The sequence below is a fragment of the Sceloporus occidentalis genome, unplaced genomic scaffold, assembly GCF_023333645.1.
Source record: "Sceloporus occidentalis isolate IW3139 unplaced genomic scaffold, rSceOcc1.0.p SCAF_7, whole genome shotgun sequence".
In the NCBI taxonomy this organism is placed as follows: domain Eukaryota; kingdom Metazoa; phylum Chordata; class Lepidosauria; order Squamata; family Phrynosomatidae; genus Sceloporus; species Sceloporus occidentalis.
Window position 1 is genome coordinate 54699065 of NW_028316987.1, and position 21791 is coordinate 54720855.

A 21791-nucleotide genomic window follows, 5' to 3' on the forward strand; every position below is an offset into this window, starting at 1 on the left:
TGACAGTCACTATACCATAACATATTAATGTAATGTGAGCCTTAACAATGGGCTGTGAACCAAGAGTCTGAGTTTGCTTCTTACTGCTAGATATGGTTTAGTGTTCATCTGCTTTTTTAAATAATTCACTCTTTTATATGTTTCTGTGATGTTGTAATTTTATTAAATATGGTTTGAATCTCTTTTGAAAGCTATATTGGCATCTTGCAGCTGAAAGGTGGGATATAAAGTTGCTGACAGAAATAAGTGATATGGGGAGCATTTTTTTTTATTTTGTTAAACTATTGCTTGCATCCTTTTAAGAATGTAACTATCATTTTCCACTTGGAATCTTCATCTCTTTAGCTTGTAATAATAATGTGCTAAGCATGTTATTTTTCTAGTGTATGGTGGAAAATTTGAGGGCCTTCACACACTGTTGACTGCAGTTCCCAGCAGCATATCTAATATTGTGGGTTGGTGTTGAATTGTAATCCAGCAACATCTGGAGAGCAAACAATTGTTCTACTAGTATATGAAGCTGCTTTTAGTGATGGTACTCATCTGTGGAATGTTTGGCATTACTATACTTAATTTTGTCTTGTTTTTGTAGGTATGGATTTGTATCATTTTTGGACAACGTAGATGTACAGAAAATAGTTGAAGTAAGTTCTTAATTCAGGCTCCTGTAGTATGCTTGCATGAATTTTATATACAGATTTGGTACTTCTTTTGCCTGGGAACTGTAAGGAAATAGGTTTACAAATTAAACAGCATTAGATTAAAGTATGCTTGGACTCTGTTGGCAGTTTGTGGCTCAAGTTAACAGTTTAGAGTCTTGTCTGCCAAAGGGGTCTTAATCATTTTCATTTCAAAATAGTGGGGAAGAAATTAGTCACCCATCAGAACACACTCCAGTTTCCCTGAATTTTCAGCCTGTTGTATTTCTTGAAAAATCATAGTTTTTGACTTCTCAACCAGCACAAAAATGACTGTCTTATCAAACAACAGCAATAAAAATTTCAAACTACTATTCAGAAAGAATGATTTATTGATATATTTAGATTTCCCCTGATGGACTTAGCTAAAATTTGTTGGAATAATCTTTGAAGAAACCTTTTTTTTGGTTAATTATTAGACCAAGACACCTCAAAGCTATTTGCTCCAAATAAATTTTTTTAAAAACAATAGAAATGCATGCAGTCTACATTTAATGTATCAATAAATCATTATTATCAGCATTCAGCTTTGTCTTCCCTTTTTCTTCACTGGCATTGCACCTCCCTTCTTGCTCATTATCAAATATATTTATTCATGAGTTCATAATTTATTTATAAATATGTGTAAATATTAATGCAGTGGTGTGACTGTTGGACTAGAACTCTGGAGATCAGGGTTTGATTCCGTGCTCTGCCATGGAAACCCACTGGGTGAGTTTGGGCAAGTTGCACACTCTTAGCCTCTGAAAATGCCATGAAAGATTTGCCTTAGGGTCACCAAGTCAGAAATGACTTGAAGGAACACAACAGCAACATTTTTTTTCTAATTACGAGTATTGTCAAGGCAATAAAAGATATGCTGATATCCTGAAGAAATATAAGCAAAACCGAGACATTCTTTAAAAGTTGTTAAACCCCAAAAGAACTGGCGTAATAGTTTTTACTGTCAGTTCAAAAAGGGATAGCGATAATCTTAACCTCCCTTGGGAATGTGTTCCAGAGTGGGAGTTCTTCAGAAAAAAACTTTTCCTCATCTGCCGTCCAATCTAACCTGTCTAGTGGATGGAAGAGTCTAAATTGGTGAGACATAAGAGCAGGTCCTTTCATTTAAAAAAAGATATTGACAAGCTCAAACAAGATGAGGAGGGTTTTCAGATAGTTTTGGATTATATCTCAAAATCAGTACCTTGAACTGGAAACAAATTGTTTGCCACTATAGTAGGCTCAAAGCAGGTAAAATATCTAAAGGACAGCTTGGGTGTCACATTTAGTGTTTACTGGTCATATCCAGTCTGTCGTTGCTCAGGACTTGCACAGAACCTTCTCTCCATCATTTGAGAGGGTGGGGGATGGATGTTGCAGTTATAAGTGATGAGGTACAAACCCAACACTGAATAATTTCTGTTACAATCCTTGGTTGGAACCTATATGGGAACCATTCTAAATAGTAGGCTTAATCCAAAAAACTTGGAGTTGCACTGCCATCTTCTGCTGCTAAGATCCTAGCTGGAAACCTGCATCAGGAGATACACATATCCCATGTAGTTACATCTCCTGATGGTAACTCCCCCAACCAGTGGTGTAAGCCATTTTGTGTTGTAGAAGACTGGGAGAGGGATCAGTAGGAAAGCATTTAGCTATTCTGCAGCTGACCATGTGCCAGTGGGCATCTGCAGGAACCTCTGATGTCATTGAAAATCCCTGCAGATGAAGTCCTTGCACCAAGTCCATATACAGAAAAATAGCTGGACTCTTTCTGCTCTCTGACAGTTGATAACCTTTGTTCTCTGACTACAGGTTGCTGTGCTACTTATGAGGTGTTTTGGGGGGGATTTTGGTTGTTGCTTGGTCAGCATAGAATTCCAACCTCCACAGTGACCAAAAAGTCAGTTACAGTGGTATAAGTCTGATTAATGCCACTGTAATTCACTAACGGGATATTAGCAGGAGGATTGTAAACTGTCTAAGGTGTAAGGGCCTATCTTTAGAACATTGGAATATAACCTATTTCAAAGAAGGATCTGCAGAAATTGTCCAGCCTTCATCTAGCAGCTATTAACCAAGCCAGAGTGGATGTGGGTATTGCCGGCAACTGGTTACATTCTCCATCTTGTCTACACACTCACACTACGCAAGCATTTCATTTCCCTGAACTCAGAAATCTAAGGAAGCTCTTCTTAGTGCCCATCTGTCAAAACTGGTCAAGTTGTTGTCTTGGTTACTTAATCAGAATCTACCAAAACCCCAAGTATGAGTGGATACAAATGATATTTGCTAGCAAAGTACCTTTCAGATCAATTATTGTGTGTTAGATTGGAATCATCCTGAGTCTTCCTGCACTAGTGTCTATGCAAGTATTTCATTTCCTTGAGCTTAGAAAACTAAGTAAGCTCTGCTTAGTGTCCAAGTAGTGGCTGGTTATAATTAGTGGAGTCATCTTTCTGAATACATTTCACAGATTGATCAATGATTCAGAAAAGTTGCAGGAGCTAAATCCTTTTAGGTAAATAACTTAATGACAACAGAGTTCTGCAACTTCCTTCTCTCTGGTCTATAGATCAGCTTCACCATGGGTGAAAAAATCAGATCAAGAGTATGACCTGCCCCATTGACCCAGCTCCATGATTGATGTGGAAGTTATGAAAAATACTAGTAGCAGTTCAATGGTCAGGAATACTAATAGAGAAGGGAGTTCATGAGAGATGGGATGGGAGTTTCTTCAAAATGAAATATTGGAAAAATACTGAAAGCGCAATTTCAAAAAGTTCCAGTGAGGAGAAAAAAATGATAAGTGTCTAAAGAAACCAGGATGGATGGCTAAAGAACTTTCAGTTGGGCTAAGACTCAAAAAGGACTTGTACAGAAATGGGAAGGGGGGGATCACCAAAGAAGAATTCAGAGAAACAAAACAGCCAGCTTGTGTAGGGAGAAAGTCAGAAAAGCTAAGGCACAAATGAGCTCAGACTTGCTAGAGAGGTTAAAAACAATAAAAAGGGCTTTTTCGCAAAAGCACAAACAAGGAAATGGTAGGGCCACTGCATGGAGAAGATAGCAAAATGCTAACAGGGAACAGGCAATGCAGAATTACTCAACACCTTTGTCTCTGCCATCTCTGAAAAGGAGAAAAGTGTTCAATCTGGAGAAGATGGAGTAGATGATTCAGCAGAGGAAATGTAGCACAGACTAGCTGAAAAGATAATACAGGAATACTTAGCTAGTCTAAACAGATTCAAATCTCTAGGGCCAGGTGACCTACATCCAAGGGAACAGGCAGAAGTAAGCTCAGAACCACTGTCAAAAATCATTGGGAATTTCTGAAGAACAGAAGAGATCCCAGGAGACTGGAGGGAAGGGCATATGTCCCCATTTTCAAAAAGGAAAAAAAAGGAGGGGTCAGTCACCTTGACATCAATATCAGGAAAGATTCTAGAGTAGATCATTAAAAAGACATCTGCAAGCACTTAGAAAGAAATGCTGTGATTACTAAAATTCAGCATAGTTTCTCAAAAACAAATCATGCCAGACTGTTTTGATAGTCACAAGCTTGGTAGATGAAAGGAATGCTGTGTGGTATCATATCTTGATTTCAGCAAGGCTTTTGAAAAAGCTAGTAAAATGTGGGCTAGAAAATGCACCTGTTAGATGGACTTGTAAATGGTTGACCAACCGAACTCAGAGGGTACACAGTAGCTCCTTATTCTGTCTGGTCCTGGGCCCAGTGCTGTTCAACATCTTTATCAATGACTTGGATGAAGGAATAGAGGACATTCTTATCAAATTTGCAGATGACACTAAATTTAGAGGGGTTGCTAATACTCCAGAGAAAAGGATCAGAATTCAAAATGACAACAGATTAGAAAGCTGGGCCAAAACCAACAAAATGTATTTCAACAGTAAAAAATGTAGGATACTACATTTAGTCAGAAAAAATTAAATGCAGATATAGGATGGGTGACACATGGCTTGATGACAGTACATGCAAAAAGGATCTAGGAGTTTTAATGAACCATAGGCTGAACAAGAGTCGGCAGTGTAATGTGGCAGTTACGAAAGGCAATGCAGTTCTAGGCTGCATCAATAGGAATATAGTGCCTAGACTAAGGGAAGTAATATTACCACTCTATTCTGATTTGGTCAGTTACATGGAATATTGTGTCTAGTTCTGGCCTCCACAATTCAAGAAGGATGTGGACAAACTGGAGGATGTCCAGAGGAGGGCAGTCAGAATGGTGAAAGGTCTGGAAACCATGCCCTAAGAAGAGCTGGGTGTGTTTAGCCAGGAGGTTAAGGGGTTACTTTATAGCCATGTTAAAATATTTGAAGGTGTGTCGAGGATGGGGCAAGTCCAGCGCCTCGGACATGGATCAATGGATTCAAGCTACAGGAGAAGCAATTCCACCTAAACATTACGAAAAAATTTCCTGACAGTAAGAGCTGTTTTAAAGTGGAACACGCTGCTGGTCATTGCAACTCTGCTTCCTTGTCTATTTCAAGCTGCACTTGATCTGGCAGGGATAGTTGCCATCCCCCATTTTCTCCCAACCAGGCTTTGGCTATCCATCTAAAACCAGCATGCTCATTCAAGATGAAACCCTGAATTATGTAGCTCTTTCTAATCATTGACAGTTTTTTTTAAAAAAACATACACACAACAACAACTAAGAATATGGTCAAAATCTGCTCATTGTTTTCAGTCACCAGAAGAAGGCTGGCCATGGAAGAGAAGAAGCCCTTTTCTTCATTATGAGTTTAAATTGATGGACTACTCATTTCTTATAGATTACAAGCACAACTAAACAAATTATAATATTAAAACAATTCAGTTAAAAGCAATTTAAGAAACAGATCAATTTAAAATTGTAGCACCCACTAATAAACTGCCCTTATCTCAGGGGCGAGTTGTTTGTCAAAAGCCTGCCTGGATAAAAAAAAAAAATCTCTGCTGATGGTAGGAATACAAAAGAATGGGCATTTTAGCCTCCCTTTGAAGGGAGTTGCATGTCTATTCAAACCAAGGGTAGGGATGCTCTGATCAGCAGAGGAACATAATACATGACAAAGACAAAATAAAAAGACAATGGAAACAATACACAGAAGAAATGTACAGAGTGGATGGGAGGATAAATGACACATGGGAAGAAGAATTATATGAAGATGAACTCCAGATTTCGGAAAGTAAAGTGAAAACTGCACTAAGAACAATTAAGAGAAATAAATCACCAGAAACAGAGCTACCACAGTTTACAAAAACAGAATTGATTAGTTGTAACTAAAATTTGTCAGCAAATATGAAAAGCAAAGCAGTGGGCCACAAATTGGAAACAATATACCTTCCTGCCCCCCAAAAAAGTAACACAAAAAATTGTAGCAGTTACAGGACTGCTTCCAAAGCATACAATTGAAGAGTTCCAAAATGCATAGTTGCCTGTCCCCTTTGCTGATTGGAAACCATTCTGTTTCTTCTTATTCTATCATACAGTAACAGTGGCCTCTTGTCCTGAGTACAAGTTATGCTTTAGAATAATCAAATGTTGTGGAACACCCCGTTTTTAAAGAGCAGTTCATAATTTTTTATGATCTACATAATTAAAAGCTTTGCTATGATCTATAAAGTACAGGTAGGTTTTCTTCTGAAATTCTTTGGAGTGTTCCATTACACAATGGACTTTATCACATGGGGAAAATTGGAAGATTAAACTGGTCACAATGCAGGGTCATCCAGGGCGTTAGGGACAATTTCACAATTGCTTTTCAGATGATTCTGCGCACAAACTGGTCAGAATCCAGACAGTGAGGTGAATCAGGGAATAAGCATTTTCACAAAAGTACCATGTTTTCATTTCCAGCTCATTCATTAATGCGCTTTCTTCACATAATTGCAGCAGTCTGAAAACTATTTCCCTGATTCTCCCTGTTCCCAGATTTACCATGGTTCCTTGTTGTGCAAAGGAGCAGGAGACAGCCTTATTCTTAAAGGGATACACACACACCCCTCTTTCCCTCGCGCGGCTGGTCTCCTGCAGCCTCTGAGCCTTAAGTCTAAGGGAACAGCTGGTGGGAGATGGCAGAGAGAGAGGACATTTTGGAATTCCTCCTGTACAGGAAGGAGAAGTGGGGGATGTGCCCTGGAAAAGGAGGGCATCTGGGAGTTTCAGCCTCGCTGAAATCAGGCAGGTTTATAGACCAGCCCCCTCCTTTTGTGTGTGTGTGTGTGTGTGTTTGTGGTTTTATGGGATTTTGCAAAGGGAAACTTCAGCCTTCCTTCTTCTGAAACAGCTTTTGGGGCAAAGATTTTCCTCCCTGGTTTCTCTTTCCTCTCTGGAGCATGTGTGTGAATGCACTTGTGGAAATGACAGTTTGGATATGCGCAAAAAAAGTTATTTCCAAGCTAGCAACGGGATTTGTCCTCCTCCATCTGAAATCCAAATTCACTTTCTACCCACTCTTGCCTAAGTAATGTGCTTTTAACCCATTGTTGTGCTCTGTGTGTGATAATCATTAGCAAATTTGCTTGCTTTTCCGGGATGCCAACACTTTAACCATTTTCGGGATGGAAGCACATAGGTCCCCGCATGGAAAAGTGCAATGTATGTTTGCAGTATCACTCTTTGTGCCCCCTCTTCTTCTGAACCCAGCTAGGACATCTGGCATTTCTTACTCCATATGTGGTAGAAGTCTCTTGTAAAATTTTAGTTTCACTTTGCTTGCATGGGAGATTAATGCAGTGATTCAGTGGTTATTGTAATCCATACTGTCACCTCTCTTGGGGCTTGAAATGTATATGGACTGTTTCCAACCTGTGGGCCATTTTTTGTTTGCCATATTTGCTGACAGATTTTAGTAAGAATTTAAATGAATTCTGTGTCTGTTGCTTGAAACAGCTCTATGGTTATTCCATCTGTTACAGGTGATTTATTTCTCCAAAGTTCAGTTTCCACTTCACTTTCAAATGGTGCTTCCCTTGAATGAATCTCATCCTTTCATCTCATTTTATTGTTTCCATCATAATTTTATTTATATTTGGTCATTTAATGTGTTCCCCTGCTGGTTGTAGAGCATCCTCACTCTTGTTTTAAATTTCCCTTTGATTTCTCAGATTTTGATCTATATTTTTCGTTGTCATCTGTTATTTCTCTGCATTGATTATTACAATAGTTTCCTTTGTTCCTGCATATGAGTCACTGAACAGTTGTGTTCAGGGTTCTGGCCCTATTTCTGTCCATTTTATTTTTGCTGTTCATCTGTCTTTAACTTCTTGGAAGAGTTTCATAAGTTATCTAGTGGAGCTTTTCTTTCTGTTTGGCTGCAGCTTTTACTCACCTACAAGTCAACATTGTGATGCGGCAGCTAAAATGTCCAATGTGATTTCAGGCTGCATCAATAGAAGTATACTGTCTAGAATCACTCTATTCCACTTTGGTTAAGCCTCACCTAGAATACTGTGTCCAGTTCTGGGCACCACAGTTCAAAAAAGGTGTTGACAAGTTGGAGCATGTCCAGAGGAGGGCCACCAAAATGGTGACAGATCTGGAAACCATTCCTTATGAGGAGAGACTTAAGGAGCTAGGTTTAGCCTGGAGAAGATACAGTCAAAAGGTGATATGATAGCCCCGTTTAAGTATTTGAAGGGGTGTCACATTGAAGATGGAACAAGCTTGTTTTCTGCTGCTCCGGAGACTAGAACCCAGAACAGCGGATGCAAGCTACAGGAAAAGAGACTCTACATAAACATTAGGATGAACTTTCTGACTGTAAGAGCTGTTTGACAGTGGAACTCAGAAATTTCCTTTGTAGGAGACTGTCAGGGAAGTTGCAACAAAACATGAATTCCTGCATGGCAGGGGGTTGGACTGGATGGCCCTTGTGCTCTCTTCCAAATCTGTAATTCTATGTTTCTATGGAATTCCTAGCCTGTGACTTTTGGACCAATTATTAAAATCAAGGTTTTGGGATGTGGGGGGGGGGGGGGGGAGAATGCTAATCAGAATGACATTAGATGCTAATAGAAATGGATAATGCAGGCAGTTTCAAAAGCAGTTGCAAATGCTTTGGCTATATGTATGTGCACTACAGCTTGATTTGTGTATTTGTGTTAAATCCATGTGTATATTTTAAGAAAAAAATTAGCAGTTCAGAACATGTAACAAATGTTATAAATGTGACTTTTTTTTCCAGTCACAAATCAACTTCCATGGGAAGAAACTGAAACTAGGACCTGCAATAAGGAAACACCCAAACTTATGTGAGTGCTGTTTCACGTGATTGCCTGTATGAGGAGAGGGAATTATTTGGCTGGGGGGGGGGGGGCAGGTGGGCCCCAGGCTCTGTTTTGAGGCCTTTTGCTTTCCCTAGTGTCCTCCTTTTAAAAAGATACCTTAATAGGCCAGTTTGTTGCAACAAAATATGGTGGCGGCCTTCTCTCTGTTGTTTTCCTTCGCTGTTTTCTCAAGCCCAGCAACTCTCCTTCTGTAAGCATTCATGGAAAGGAGAGAAGAGATCAGAGAAAAACAGTAATGTCCTCAGCAAGGAGACATTTCCTGCTTATCACCAGAAAGGAGGAATGGGTGCATGGCAGCCAGCTCTTTTCAGAATGGCTTGCTTGCTCCCAGAAATCTTGGGAGCAAAGACCATGGGATGAGGGAGTAGTTACCCTTCTCAAGGCATTTTTAAAAGAGTTTGCTGCTCTCTGTCCTTCTGTGGCTATGAGGAGTAGGGAGATCTGTGAGCTGCTGGTGGTGTTACAGTCACTATTATCAATGGTAGTAGGGTTTTCTTGCCTTTTTTGATGGGAAAGTGAGTATGGCCCACTGTGGGTCAGGGAAAGGTATAATTGCCCCTCAACCTCCAGTACTCAGGCCTATATGAAGGGAAACTTTTGAAACAGCGGATTTAATATTCTTGTTGTAGTTTAAATAACAGTAATAATCATACTATACAAGACCTACTTTGTACCAGCCTGTATAATTCCTGATAAATACAAAATGTTAAAGATATAACCCTCAACATACTAAGGTGTAATATTCACTGGAATTTTGCTGCTCAGAAAACACAAATGGCATTACAGGGCAAGTCTTGTGAATAGTGTAGTGTAGCTCAGGTACATATACATTAGTACTAGTTCCAATTTCTGTGGAACTGGCACAGGGCTAGGCAATTGCAGCCCTCTCAACACTTTTGGACTGCACTTCCTATTGCCTTAATGTCATCATACCCAGCTATGTGGCATGTTGGGAGTTGCAGTCTAGCAATATTTGGAGGACTATAGTTCCCCACCCTGACAAAGAAAATTTTTTGATGCTACAGCAGCAGGTGTTTAAAGATAAAATGTGGTATTTGGGTGGTGTATGTATGAGAGCATTCTAAATATTTTTCTTGTCTTCTAAGGTGCCTATCATGTGCCACCCAGACCTGTGCTTATTAATTCACCCCCACCTCAGTTCCACAGTGTTTGGAGTAACCAAGAAACGTACATGCAGCCTCCAGCCATGATGAGTCCTGTCACACAGTATATTCAGGTAGAAGTTTTTTTGGAGTGGTTTATTCTAATTAACACTTTGTATGGTTAATTTTGAATTTTTTTTGTATGGATGATTAAATAAAATTGCATAATTTAATTTTGAATTTTGAGTCAAATTCACCCCTTAATTGGAGCTCTGTAGTCTTTTATTTATTTTGTTACTCCGTCTTCAGCATGAATGGGCAAATGTTATTCCATCAAGTGAGACTATTGAATGTGAGTAAAAACTATTACAGTGGGCCCTCCTCCCCTTACGCGGGGATCCGTTCCGGATCCCTCCACATAAGGGGAAATCCATGTGTGCTTGAGCCCCGTTGGAAGTAATTACTTCTTCTGGTGCGCACAAGGGGCTTTTCCAGCACGGCTTTCAGTATATGCTAAAAGTTGTGTATGCCGTGCCTGCATAAAATGCAGGTGCACTGTATTTACTGATACCAGGTTTCTTTGAATATACAGTGCGCCTGCATTATACGCGGCTTTGAGTTAATGTGGTCAAGCTGTGCAGGAGCGCAAGAGGCGGCACACACACCCATGGCACGCATGCACTGCCGTGTGCATGAGCATAGGTGGAATTCTATGCTCAAGCATAGGTGGAATTCACCTTACCGGGGGGAGGGGCCGGAATGGATCCCCTACATGAGACGAGGGTCCACTGTGTTCCATTTCTAGTATCTAAACTCATTAGTCTAAACTTAGTTTAGATCTGTTTGGATGTATACATTAATGAGCGAGCACAAGTCTTTGATAAATGCTTTTGTACTCTTCATGTGTAAGAGAAGACGGTCTACAGGAATTTGGTTTGATATCCTGGTTCCTTAATGAATTAAATACGAATAATTTCTTTAAGAAACAAACTGTGTTTTGCTTTGATTTTAATCCAGCTAATAGGCTGTATTTGTACTTCAGAAATACTCTGTTTGATGGCACCTTAACTGTCATGACTCAATGCTGTGGAATTCTGGGATTTGTAGTTTGTTGTAGCACTGGAGCTCCCTGACAGAGAAGGCTAAATGTCTCATAAAAGTACAATTCCCAGGATTCCATAGTATTCAGCCATGGCAGTTAAAGTGGTATCAAACTGGATTATTTTTGCAGTGCAGATACAGCCAGAGTGACATATGTTTGCTAGTTAAATCTAGCTTTTTGCCCATGAGCTGAGTCTTGTAAAGGGTTGCTTGTGAAAATTTTCAGAATCATTTTCCAAAATCTTTAAGATCTAACATTTTTTACCTGTTCTATTGATGGAAAAAAATATATCCAACTGTAATGTTATATTTAAATTTACAGACATATCCTTATGGTTCACCAGCTTTATTAATTCATCATCAAGTTCCTATAGGATACCAGCCAACTTATAATTATCAGGTTTGTATGAATATTCATAAGTTTTAGAAACTTGGTGTGGCTTACATCAGTTGCAAACTGAATCCAAAATGTAGCTACATGTTTATGAGAATAGCCCATAAGAAGTCATAATCATTATATGGCTTTCTAAAGGTACAGTATATTCAAGAAACACAAGGCTTTAAAATATATTTTAATGTATCTTTAAACTAGAACAAAGGCGCCCTGTCTTTTATCTTGTTTAGAGCAAGGGTATGATATTTTGCAGGTCCAGGGACCAATTTTGTTTCCTTGTGATGCACTGGAAGCCAAATGGACTGCTATTTTTTTAAAAAAAAAACCTGAAAAACTGGTACTGGGTAGAAGTCCGCTTGTGGTTTAGAAGAAAGGATTATTGAGTGTTTTGTTTGATTGATATTAAACAGTACAAGGAGGCTTGCAATGGATTTAGAATGTGAATCCACTGTCCTAGAGGTTACCAAGAGAGGCAGTTCATCCTTCTTTTGCCAGAAAAGGGATGGCATAAGGGAATTTGGATGGAGTCTGGGACTGCAAAAAACAGCTTCTCTTTGCCCACCTCTGGTACAGACATTATTTGTATTGCTGTTTCCATCTTGACATAGTTTTTATCCCAACTCAAAGCACATGTTCTTCTTTGAGTTAACAGCCAGTTTTGAAAGAAGTTCTTATTGAAGCTCCCATCTTGATTTTTTTTTTAAAAAAAAAAATGCTTTTGGGAGCTTATGTAATTTTAAATTAGTTAAACCTTTAATGTAAACTAACACGACATTTTTAACTTAGTTATTTTTGAATAGTAGTAAGAGAATTCAACAAAAATTTATTAGAGGAAGTCAGGGAAATGGAAAATAAAAATCGATGGCAATCCTGAATGTGGATATTTTAAAACTTAAACATGAAGTTAGTTGCATATTGATTGCTTCCTATCCCTCTCACCAAAGAAATGACTTTCAGAATGTTCTACCTTATATATATATATGTAGTGTTTATTCTCAGTCTGTCTTTTCATGTTTCTTTAAAGCTGTTACACTTTTAAAGATACATGTTTTTATATATGCATCCCTGTGTATGGTAGTATGTAGAATTAAAATATGCAGTGCCAAAAACCGCTGGACATTGATGTTGTCTTCATTTTCTTTTTAAAAAAGGTTCCACCACAGTGGCCTCCTGGAGAGCCAAGAAACTACATTGTTCCTCCGGTAAGGGGGTTACTCTTTTTTATTTAAGTATAAGTTCAAACAGCTAGATTGACCAAGAAAAAGTTCTCATGTTAAAATAACACTGACAGTGATTAATTAAAAATAGAAGAGCTCTTCACAATAAAAGTGGCCACTGGAAAGCATCGCTCTTTGGTCTTCTGGACTAACAGCTTAAAGATAATTTCTGCATTAGCTCATGTAAAAATTAGTTTTTAAACTACTATAAATTTCTACTGCATAATGTCTTCAAGATGTTGTATGGAGATATCAAAATCTGGAATCAATTAGCAAATTAAATAGCATTGAAAAGCAACTGAAATTAATTTAATACTAATTAACCAGAAGTCATATGTCTGAAAATATAAAGCAAATGATAACAGTCTAAGAAAACTACTGGGTTTTGCTTGGTATCTAAATGGAAATAAAGATAGCGATAATCTCAAGAGGAGATTCTGTTACAGGACTTTTTGTGATTTTGCCATGATTTTGAATAATAACTATATCTAATTTTAACTTAGTTGAGCATTAGAGGATACACTTGAAAAAGGACTTCATAAGATGTCCGCTTCCTTTTCTTGAGTCTTTTTAAGCTACTGGATAAGTTTTTCTTCTTCATGGATTCTGTGACTCACACATGGGGTGTTCTGTGTCTGTGCAGTAGAACCTCTGAACCTTCTAGACAAGAATTTTTAATTCTTTGGCAGTAGGGCCAACTGTACTTGGCAATATCCATCCTGTTCCTACTCATTTCCATCAGTTCATCAAAGAAACCCTTCTCTAGCTAGTTTCACTTTCGTCTTATGGACTGATTATTACAGTTTGAGTCAGCTTTGATGTTTTCTCTATGCCCCTTGAATTTTGAAGAGTTTTTTTTTTACTATTCTCTTGCTTGTCCCCATGATCCTGTTCAGTCTCTATTTGGTTTTACTCATTCTGGATGCTGGATTTTGATGTTAGCTTGCATGTAATACTTCTGTTTCTATTAGTTTTCTTTTCATTATATCCAGTTATATTGAATATTTAAACTTTATAACTTTCACAGGCTTACACTGCAGTGAATTATGGTGGTGAAATAGATACAGGAATTGACCAAGCAGAGTGTTCTATGACTGACACTTCCCAATCTTGTGCAAACAGTCCACAAAAGGTATATGATTTCTTTTGTGATCCCTTTATATATACAGTCAGCCCTCTGTATCCATGGATTCAAGAATCCATGATTTGAAAATATTACAACACACACACACACACACAGTAGCCCCTCCGTTTTTGTGGGGAATCCGTTCCGGTATTTGAATGGCAGCGCGTGTGCCCCATTTTGTCCTTCTCTGTTTGCCGCCCGCAGATAGGCGAGAGACATGGATTTGAAGTCTGTGAAAATGGAGGTGGTACTGTATATATAAATTTCAAAAGGCATACCTTTATTTTGCCATTTTATATAAGGGACACCATTTTACTGTGCCATTGTATTTAATGGGACATGAGGGTCCATGGATTTTGTTATCCCTTGGGGGGGGGTGCTAGAACCAAATGCCAGCCGATACCAAGGGCCCACTGTACTAAATTAGATAAGATGTCAGATAAAGGACCATAGGAAAAGAGGAAGATCAGAGTATGGGAAGATATATTGCTTCTCTTGTATGGTTGGGTCATCACAGTTAGTAGTGAATCAAAATAGCTAATTTAGCAACAAGCTACTGACTTTGTTGCTTAATTCCGCATTTTATTCCATGTTTGCTAACATTTCTTCACTATGCTCTTTGTTGGCAGAAGTGACAGCATGGCAGTGATATTGTGACTTTGGCCAAAATTACTTGAACATGAATTATATTTCTGGAGTTGGGAGGCAGTGTTATATAGGTGAAACATAGAATTGTTTCTCTGTGAATCATGATTTATTGCTGGGAAATTTTGATTCGGTCATGAGTTTGTTTTAACTCAGTTCTCCATTTGAGGTTCTGGATCCTTAAGTATCAAATGTCTGAACAAACATTAAATGGAGTTTTAGTCCCATAGGGTTATGAAACGTTTACTTCACATACTTCTCCTAGAAACGTAGGAGAACTTCAACATGAAGTCTCAGAGACGACAAGGTTGTACAGACGGCCTCTATTTCCTTGCCAGATTGGGGCCGCAGCAACTGCACACCATGGCCCCGATCTGGTCTTTCCAAAAAGTGGCTCCTTTTTGCACTATGGAAAGGGTGCCCTAGCCATTGCTGCGGCGCCTTTTCGCCTCTTCTTCAGCGCATGTAAATACTGTGCTGAAGATGTGGCGTGATGCTGCCTGCTATCTGGTCAGGTGGCCGCGTCTGGGTGGCCAGCATGCAGATGCTATGCCCCCACAGCATCCCGAGGCTGGCTCTTTATGCCAGTCTGTTGAGGCCCTACGTATACTTGTGTTTGCAGAAGATCACAAGAGCTATTACTGCATGTAATCTCTGCACGTGTAGTATATTGAACTAAGGATTTAATCTGTGGTTTCTAGAAGGACATTCACTTTGTTAACATTAAGGTTTAGTTGTGCAATGAACCGCTTCTGCTTTTGTTCTTTTCAAATCAATGCATCTTGAGTAAGGCCTTTTTGGTATTGCAAGCCACTCCCCCCCAACTTATTTTAATCTTGTTTGACCATCAAGATAAAATTGTTTTTAATAAATACATACATACTTATATATTTGTGTATAAAGATTTCTTTATTTTAATATTGATAAAGTGACTGTGCCAATACTTAGGAAGATTCAGAAATTCCAATAATATGTGCAAGCTTGTTTCTTAGACATAAAATTGTGTTGTTGTTTTTTTCAATCATCATGAAATTCAGGTATTTTGGGGAAACGACTTTTTGTTTTGGACAAGGAATTGTAACTTCCCTCTTGAGTTGCTGCTATGGTGTCTTAAAAACTACTATTAGAAAAGTTGCATAGCACTAAATATGTAACCTTGTGATCTGGAGATTAGGAACCATTTTAGCAGAGGTCTTAGTGCATACAAGTTTATGCTCAGTCTTGGGTACATGCCATGTGCAATATTGACAATAAACTAATAAAACTTTATTTTAGAAATCTGTGGACCGAAGCATACAGACAGTAGTATCATGTCTGTATAATCCAGACAGTCGATTGAGGAACAATATTGTAACTCAAGAGGACTACCTTAAGGTATGAATAAGACTGCAAGCTTGTAAGAGCTCTTAAATTGGTGCAGCAGTTCTTAATCAGTAAATATTACTGAATTTTATTAGTAGGAACCACCAAATTTGCTGACACTGGCACAGTGGCACTTAAAAACATAGAAGTAACAAGATATTCCGATTGCAGACTTGACTGACAGTGACAGCTGCAAATAAGCAGTATTGTCCTTTATAGCCTTATCTAATTTGGCATTCAAATGTTGCAACTGTTCCGATGATGGATATCTGGCAGTAGTATCTTGCATCACAAGGAGGCCACTAGGGAACGCATAGTGAATTCCAAATCCACTGTCCATGTTTTACATACTATGTGAAGAGGAGCTTGTTTCCTCTGTTTATAGATGCATGTGTTCAGGGTTAATGTGTAATTTTCCCTTGTGGCACAGCACCAATAAGACAGAGGGATGTGCATGCGTTTCTGCTTTTACCACACGGAAAACTACCTTAAATTGGAATTGTTCTCTGAAGAAGTAGTGTGAATCACTTGCTTTAACTTCTCTTTTTTTTTTCCTGCCCTCTTTTGTAGGAGAAGAGAGCACATCATTTTAGAAGAAGCAGAGCTATTCTTAAAACAGTTTGATTTAATGAGACTGACTGAGAAGACCTGAAGTGCTTTTATTCATCATATATTGTCTTTATCTGTAGTTAAGATAGATGGCAAACACTGGACAATTATGTAGCCTGTTTGGCAAATGTTCCTTGAAGTTACCGTTTGTTTGAAATTTCTGTCTTGCCTGTTTCTAGACATGTTTGAATTCTGTGTTACTCTGAAATGTTTGTATGTTTTATCTGTCTAAATGTTTAAGTGTTCAAATTTCTAACCAGAAAATATTCAGTTAATAGTTGTTCTGACTTCTTAGATAGGTTAATTTATGTTTAAAGTTCTATTTTATTGCATGTTGGCACTTAAAAGTTTTCTAACATTTTAACATGTATCTTCTCTATTTACTCCCAGCTCACATTTAAAATAGAAGGGATTTTTTTTTTGCTAAAGATATTTTTAAAACTGTACTTGAATCAGGTGAATAGATATACATCCAGTTGCATCTCAGTCTCATAAATACATACATACTCAGTACAGTATTGCCATAAAAATCTAATCAGTGAAAACTTCATTCACTAGCTGCATCTGCTGCTTAGTCTGTGAGTTTGATAACTGATAGTTAAAAGTGTACTCATGGATGTAACTAATAGTATTAATTATATTTGGTGAGCTGCACTTTTTTATATTCTGAGCACACTTGGCTAATACCCATATCTTAAAATTGTGGAATGAACAAGTACTTTTCTGTGATCTTAAGCTTTTTAAAACTGGTCACCAACTTTAAATCAAAGAATTTGGAAAACAGTTTAATTATGTAGACTTTAGTTTTCTATCAGTAGAATTCCACAAATAAACTCTTTTAAAATTGATTTCTTTTGTTATTTAATATAAGTTACAATATATCTGCACAGTCAGGCATAACTGCAGTGTGTCAGAATAAAAGTTGATTTAAACAATTGTCATTATCTCAGTTAGTGAGTCTAAAACAGCAGAATGATTAGAACTGTTAGAATTTAGAGAAGTTCAGGCAATTCTGTCTCCAGCGTAAGCCATATGCATTTAGTCTATTTATAAAGTGAAGGTGCTGTTCAGACTGCTCTTTGACTGAGCTAATGAGCCACAAATGGGCACCTAGCAAGCCAGATTGTCCAGTTCCCACCCACATACCAGTCACTACTGCCACCTCTTGGGCACTGTGATGAGTGATGGGTACATTAAAGTGAGCTAGCTTTTCCTTTCTTCTACCTAGGGAAAGTGTATCCTGTGTGCATAAACAGGCAAAGTAGTAGTGAAACATTAAAAAGGTATGGAAATGAAGTTTTATTATAACTAAGAGTACATTAGGTTAGTAAGGCAACATACATACATTTCTTCTTTGTGGTCTCTGCGAATCGCACAAATGTGTTATATCTGCACCTGTGCAGTAAAGCTCGGAAACTTCTGGAATCACTGGACAAACTTTTGATTGCAACTTTTTGGTGGTAGCTCCCCTGCCCCTATAACCCCCCCTAGCATCCCACTCGCCTCAGCTCCTTTCATCCGCCGCGCTAGCAGCTAGAGGGAACTTGGCTCTGGAATCGCTTGTGTGCTTCCTGACCCTTGCGGTTTTGCTTTCATTGATCTTACCAGTTTGATCCTTAGCTTGTTTCTTGACTACCCTTTGCTAAATCCTCTGGACATTGTCACTGATTTCTGGTTTGGCCTATGGCTTGTTTGACCTATGGCTTGTTCTGTCCAATTTGACCATGAAGAAGGCTGCTTTTTTTAAACAGTGCAACAAGTGTGGGGCCAAAATGCCCACCTCGGACCGTCATGACTCGTCATTTTGTGTTTGGAGGAATCTCATAACCCAAGTCATGTCCGTCCTGTAAGTCCATGACTACTCAGGCCCTCAAAAATAGAGATTTGAAGTTAAAGGCAGCCCTCTGGGACCAGGCCTTGGAGGGCTCTCCTAAGGCCCATTCTTCTTCCTCCGGCAAGACGTCAAAGTCTAAAACAACTGAAAAACCTAAGGAGCGGTCTTCAAAGGATTCAAAGATGGCTGATAAGCCAAAGGAAAGGTCCCCCAAAGACTCCAAAAAGAATGACGGCTCAGACACCAGTAAGTCCTCTAAACGCAAGCATGTGGAGGACAGGCCGTCTTTGTCCAAGAGAGACAAATTGTCTGACCACTCAGCCTCTAAAAGGGGCCTGTTCGGCTTCCCCTGCCCCGAGATCGAACCTTGGGGAACCTTCCACCTGGTCTCAACGTCCATCAACTGCTTTGGGAGTCGATCTGGTGGTTTTGGTAGCATTGGCACCGTCTGCACCTCTCCGTCCCAAGACTTCCATCCAGGTTGGCTCCAAGCAGATTGTTCATCTGGACTCAGATTCTGAGTCTGGCAAGGAGGTCGATGTCATTCCACGAGCTCGTGGCTCTGTATCTCAACATGACAGGACCTGCCTTGGGGCTCAGGCTGATGAAGCGTCTTGGTGGACACTTTCCTCCATGATGACCTGTTACCTCAGTACCCCAACCTGGTCTTTGACCATAATTTGGGGAAATACTACTTATCTGTAGATTCAGAGGGCCTTCGGAAGATGTTGCCCCCTGCTCAGTCCAACGTTGTCACTCAGACCATCCAAGCCTCCACCCATCCCCACCTCCAATACCACCTACCTGTCAGGAGTCCCTGTATGCCAAGTCTCTACCCAGGACGACTCTCCTGGATCTGATCATTCCCACCATCCCCATCATCAGAATTCAACCCCGGATGTGGAGAGATCTCCGTCACCTAAGCAACTGGTACACCTTGACCAGGCGTTGCCTACCAATGATGTCTCGTCCTTTACTGACCGTGTGGTCTGTGTGGCTAACACACTCAAGCAGGAGGTATCTCGCACCGACGATGATGCCCTTGATCCCATAGAGTGCAGGATAAATGGTATGGTACCAGCGCCGTCGTCCATCACCTCCCTTCCATCTCTGGAAAAGATAGCAATGCACTCATGGTCGACACTAGCAACGATTGCCTCCACGTCCAGGAAGATTGAGAGCCTTTACAGGATCACCCCTTCCAGACCGAGTTGGCTCTAAGCCCAACTCACCCTAAGCCCAACTCAGCCGTAGTAGAGGGCTCTCAGCTTTCTTTCACACCAAGGACATCCTCTTTGCCCTCGGACAAGGAGAACAAGAAGGTCGATGGCCTGGCAAAAAAGTCTTATGCTTCTGCAGTCCTCAACTTCAAGATGATGAACTACGCGGCATGTATGGGCGCGTATGTCCATCACCTTATGGAGAGCCTAGAGTCCCTTTTGGATGACATGCCAGATGAGACCAAGAGACTGGCACAGCTCATTTGTACTGAGGCCCAAGCAGTTGGCGGTCAACAGATTATTTCTGCTCGCCACGCCATGGACTGTGCTGCCAAAGTTCTATTGGGCTCAATAGCTCTTAGATGTCATGCCTGGCTCCATTGCTCCGATCTTACCCTGCATGTATGATCGGTGATTGAGGACATGCTGTTTGATGATTCTGGCCTCTAATAAACAGACAGATGAAAAACTGAACTTTCGATACCACAGTGGCTAAGAAATACGGCATGTCCTCCAGCTCCCTTCAGTCTTTTGACCGTAAGTACGGACCTCAGTGCTCTCGGTATCAAGCATACCAACAGAGGTCATACCAATTGCAAGTCCTCCTCTTCTTTGGGACGGCGTCGACCATCTCAGCCACGATACAACCAGAGCTACAAGAAGAACGACGCCTCCCAAACAAGAGGAAGCAATGAAGGGATGCAGCACACTTTGCCTCTACCCCTTTTGGGGATAGGTTGAGGCCCTATTTTAATACCTGGGTCTGTCACTTCTTGACTCTTGGATACAGTGGGTCCTCGCCTTACGCGGGGATCCGTTCCAGATCCCTCCGCGTAAGGCAGATTCCGCCTATGCTCAAGCCCCATTGGAAACAATGGGGCTCGTGCACGGCGGTGCACAGCGCAACGGGCGTGTGCGCCCATTCAATTGAATGGGACGCTCCGGCCCCACACGAGCACGGTGGCTTGAGCGCGTATGCTCAAGCCGCGTAAAGCGCGCCCGTGTATGACGTGGGCGCGCTGTGCTTGACATCGTCTGCAAGGGTTATGCCCTCAAGTTCGAGGAGCTCCCTAACACCAGAGCCGTTCTCTCCAAGTTACCCTCAGACACCCTGTTCGACGAAGTGCGCACTCTGTTGCAGAAGGCTACTGTTTCTTCTCCCTTTACTTTACTGTTCCTAAGAGGGACTCTGGCCTTAGGCCTATTTTGGATTTCAGACAGTTAAACACTTTTATTAGTTATCATCAATTCATATGGTAACCCTTGCCTCTATTCTACTGCTTTTTCAGAAGGACCACTGGTTCGTGACTCTTGAGACAATCTGAAGTTCCTTGCCTTTGCCATCAGGACCGAGATGTTCCTATACAGGGTCCTTCCATTTGGACTCCATGGCACCGAGAGTCTTCCCCAAATGTATGGCTCCGGTTGTGGCCTTTCTCCATCAGCAAGGCAACTCAGTTTTTCCCTACCTGGATGACTGGCTCTTCACTGTTCCATCCCGAGAACAGCTCTGTCAGGATGTGGGGTTTGCTCAGTTCCTTCTGAAGTCTCTTGGACTCCATAAGGATTCCATAAGGACAAAGTGGTCTTCTGTACCAACGTTACCTTCCTTCCAAAGGTGGTGTCGGCCTTCCACCTGAACCAGGACATTGTGTTGCTGACTTTGGCCCTGAACCCGCCCACCGATACTGAGTGTCACCTCCACACCCTGGCCATTCGGAGAGCACTAGCCTTTTATTTGGATTGGCTTCCTTGATTGAGTCCACCGGGAAAGCAGTCTTCTTTTTTTTTCTGTCTTCTACTTTTATCAAGCATGAATGTCTTTTCTAGTGAGTCATGTCTTCTCATGATATGACCAAAGAATGACAGTCTCACTTTAGTCAGCTTGGCTTCTACAGAGAGTTCGGGCCTGATTAACTATAGGACCCATTTTTTGGGGGGTGGTGGTTTTTCAGCAGCCTACTGTATCTGTAGAGCTCTTTTCCCACATCACATTTCAAATTACTGGTTGCTGGTATTCTTCTTGTCAGCTTTCTTCATTGTCCAGCTTTTACAGCCATATGTAGAAATAGGAAATATAATGGCACGGACAGTTCCAGCTTTAGCATTCAGTGATATATCTTGATACTTCAGAATCTTGTCTAGTTCTTTTGCAGGTGCCCTTATGCTCTTTCTGCAAATGTTATTTCCAAGATCCTGTTTCT

At 40.3% G+C, this 21791-nt stretch overlaps 1 protein-coding gene across 4 annotated transcripts in view; it reads left to right on the top strand.

Moving 5' to 3' along the window:
* The window catches only part of DAZL (deleted in azoospermia like), a 32664-nt gene extending 15283 nt beyond the window's left edge, over positions 1–17381 (top strand). For 3 of the 4 annotated variants that reach the window (XM_089532975.1, XM_089532972.1, XM_089532974.1), the window contains exons 4-11: positions 593–644; positions 8874–8940; positions 10083–10213; positions 11503–11580; positions 12726–12776; positions 13819–13923; positions 15838–15936; positions 16495–17381. In XM_089532975.1, coding sequence (XP_089389101.1) covers positions 593–644; positions 8874–8940; positions 10083–10213; positions 11503–11580; positions 12726–12776; positions 13819–13923; positions 15838–15936; positions 16495–16548 — 637 coding nt within the window. In that variant the 3' untranslated portion in view covers positions 16549–17381. The remainder of the gene's footprint in view (positions 1–592; positions 645–8873; positions 8941–10082; positions 10214–11502; positions 11581–12725; positions 12777–13818; positions 13924–15837; positions 15937–16494) is intronic. The other variant, XM_089532973.1, reaches the window with a different exon arrangement.
* Positions 17382–21791: the final 4410 nt, after the last annotated feature.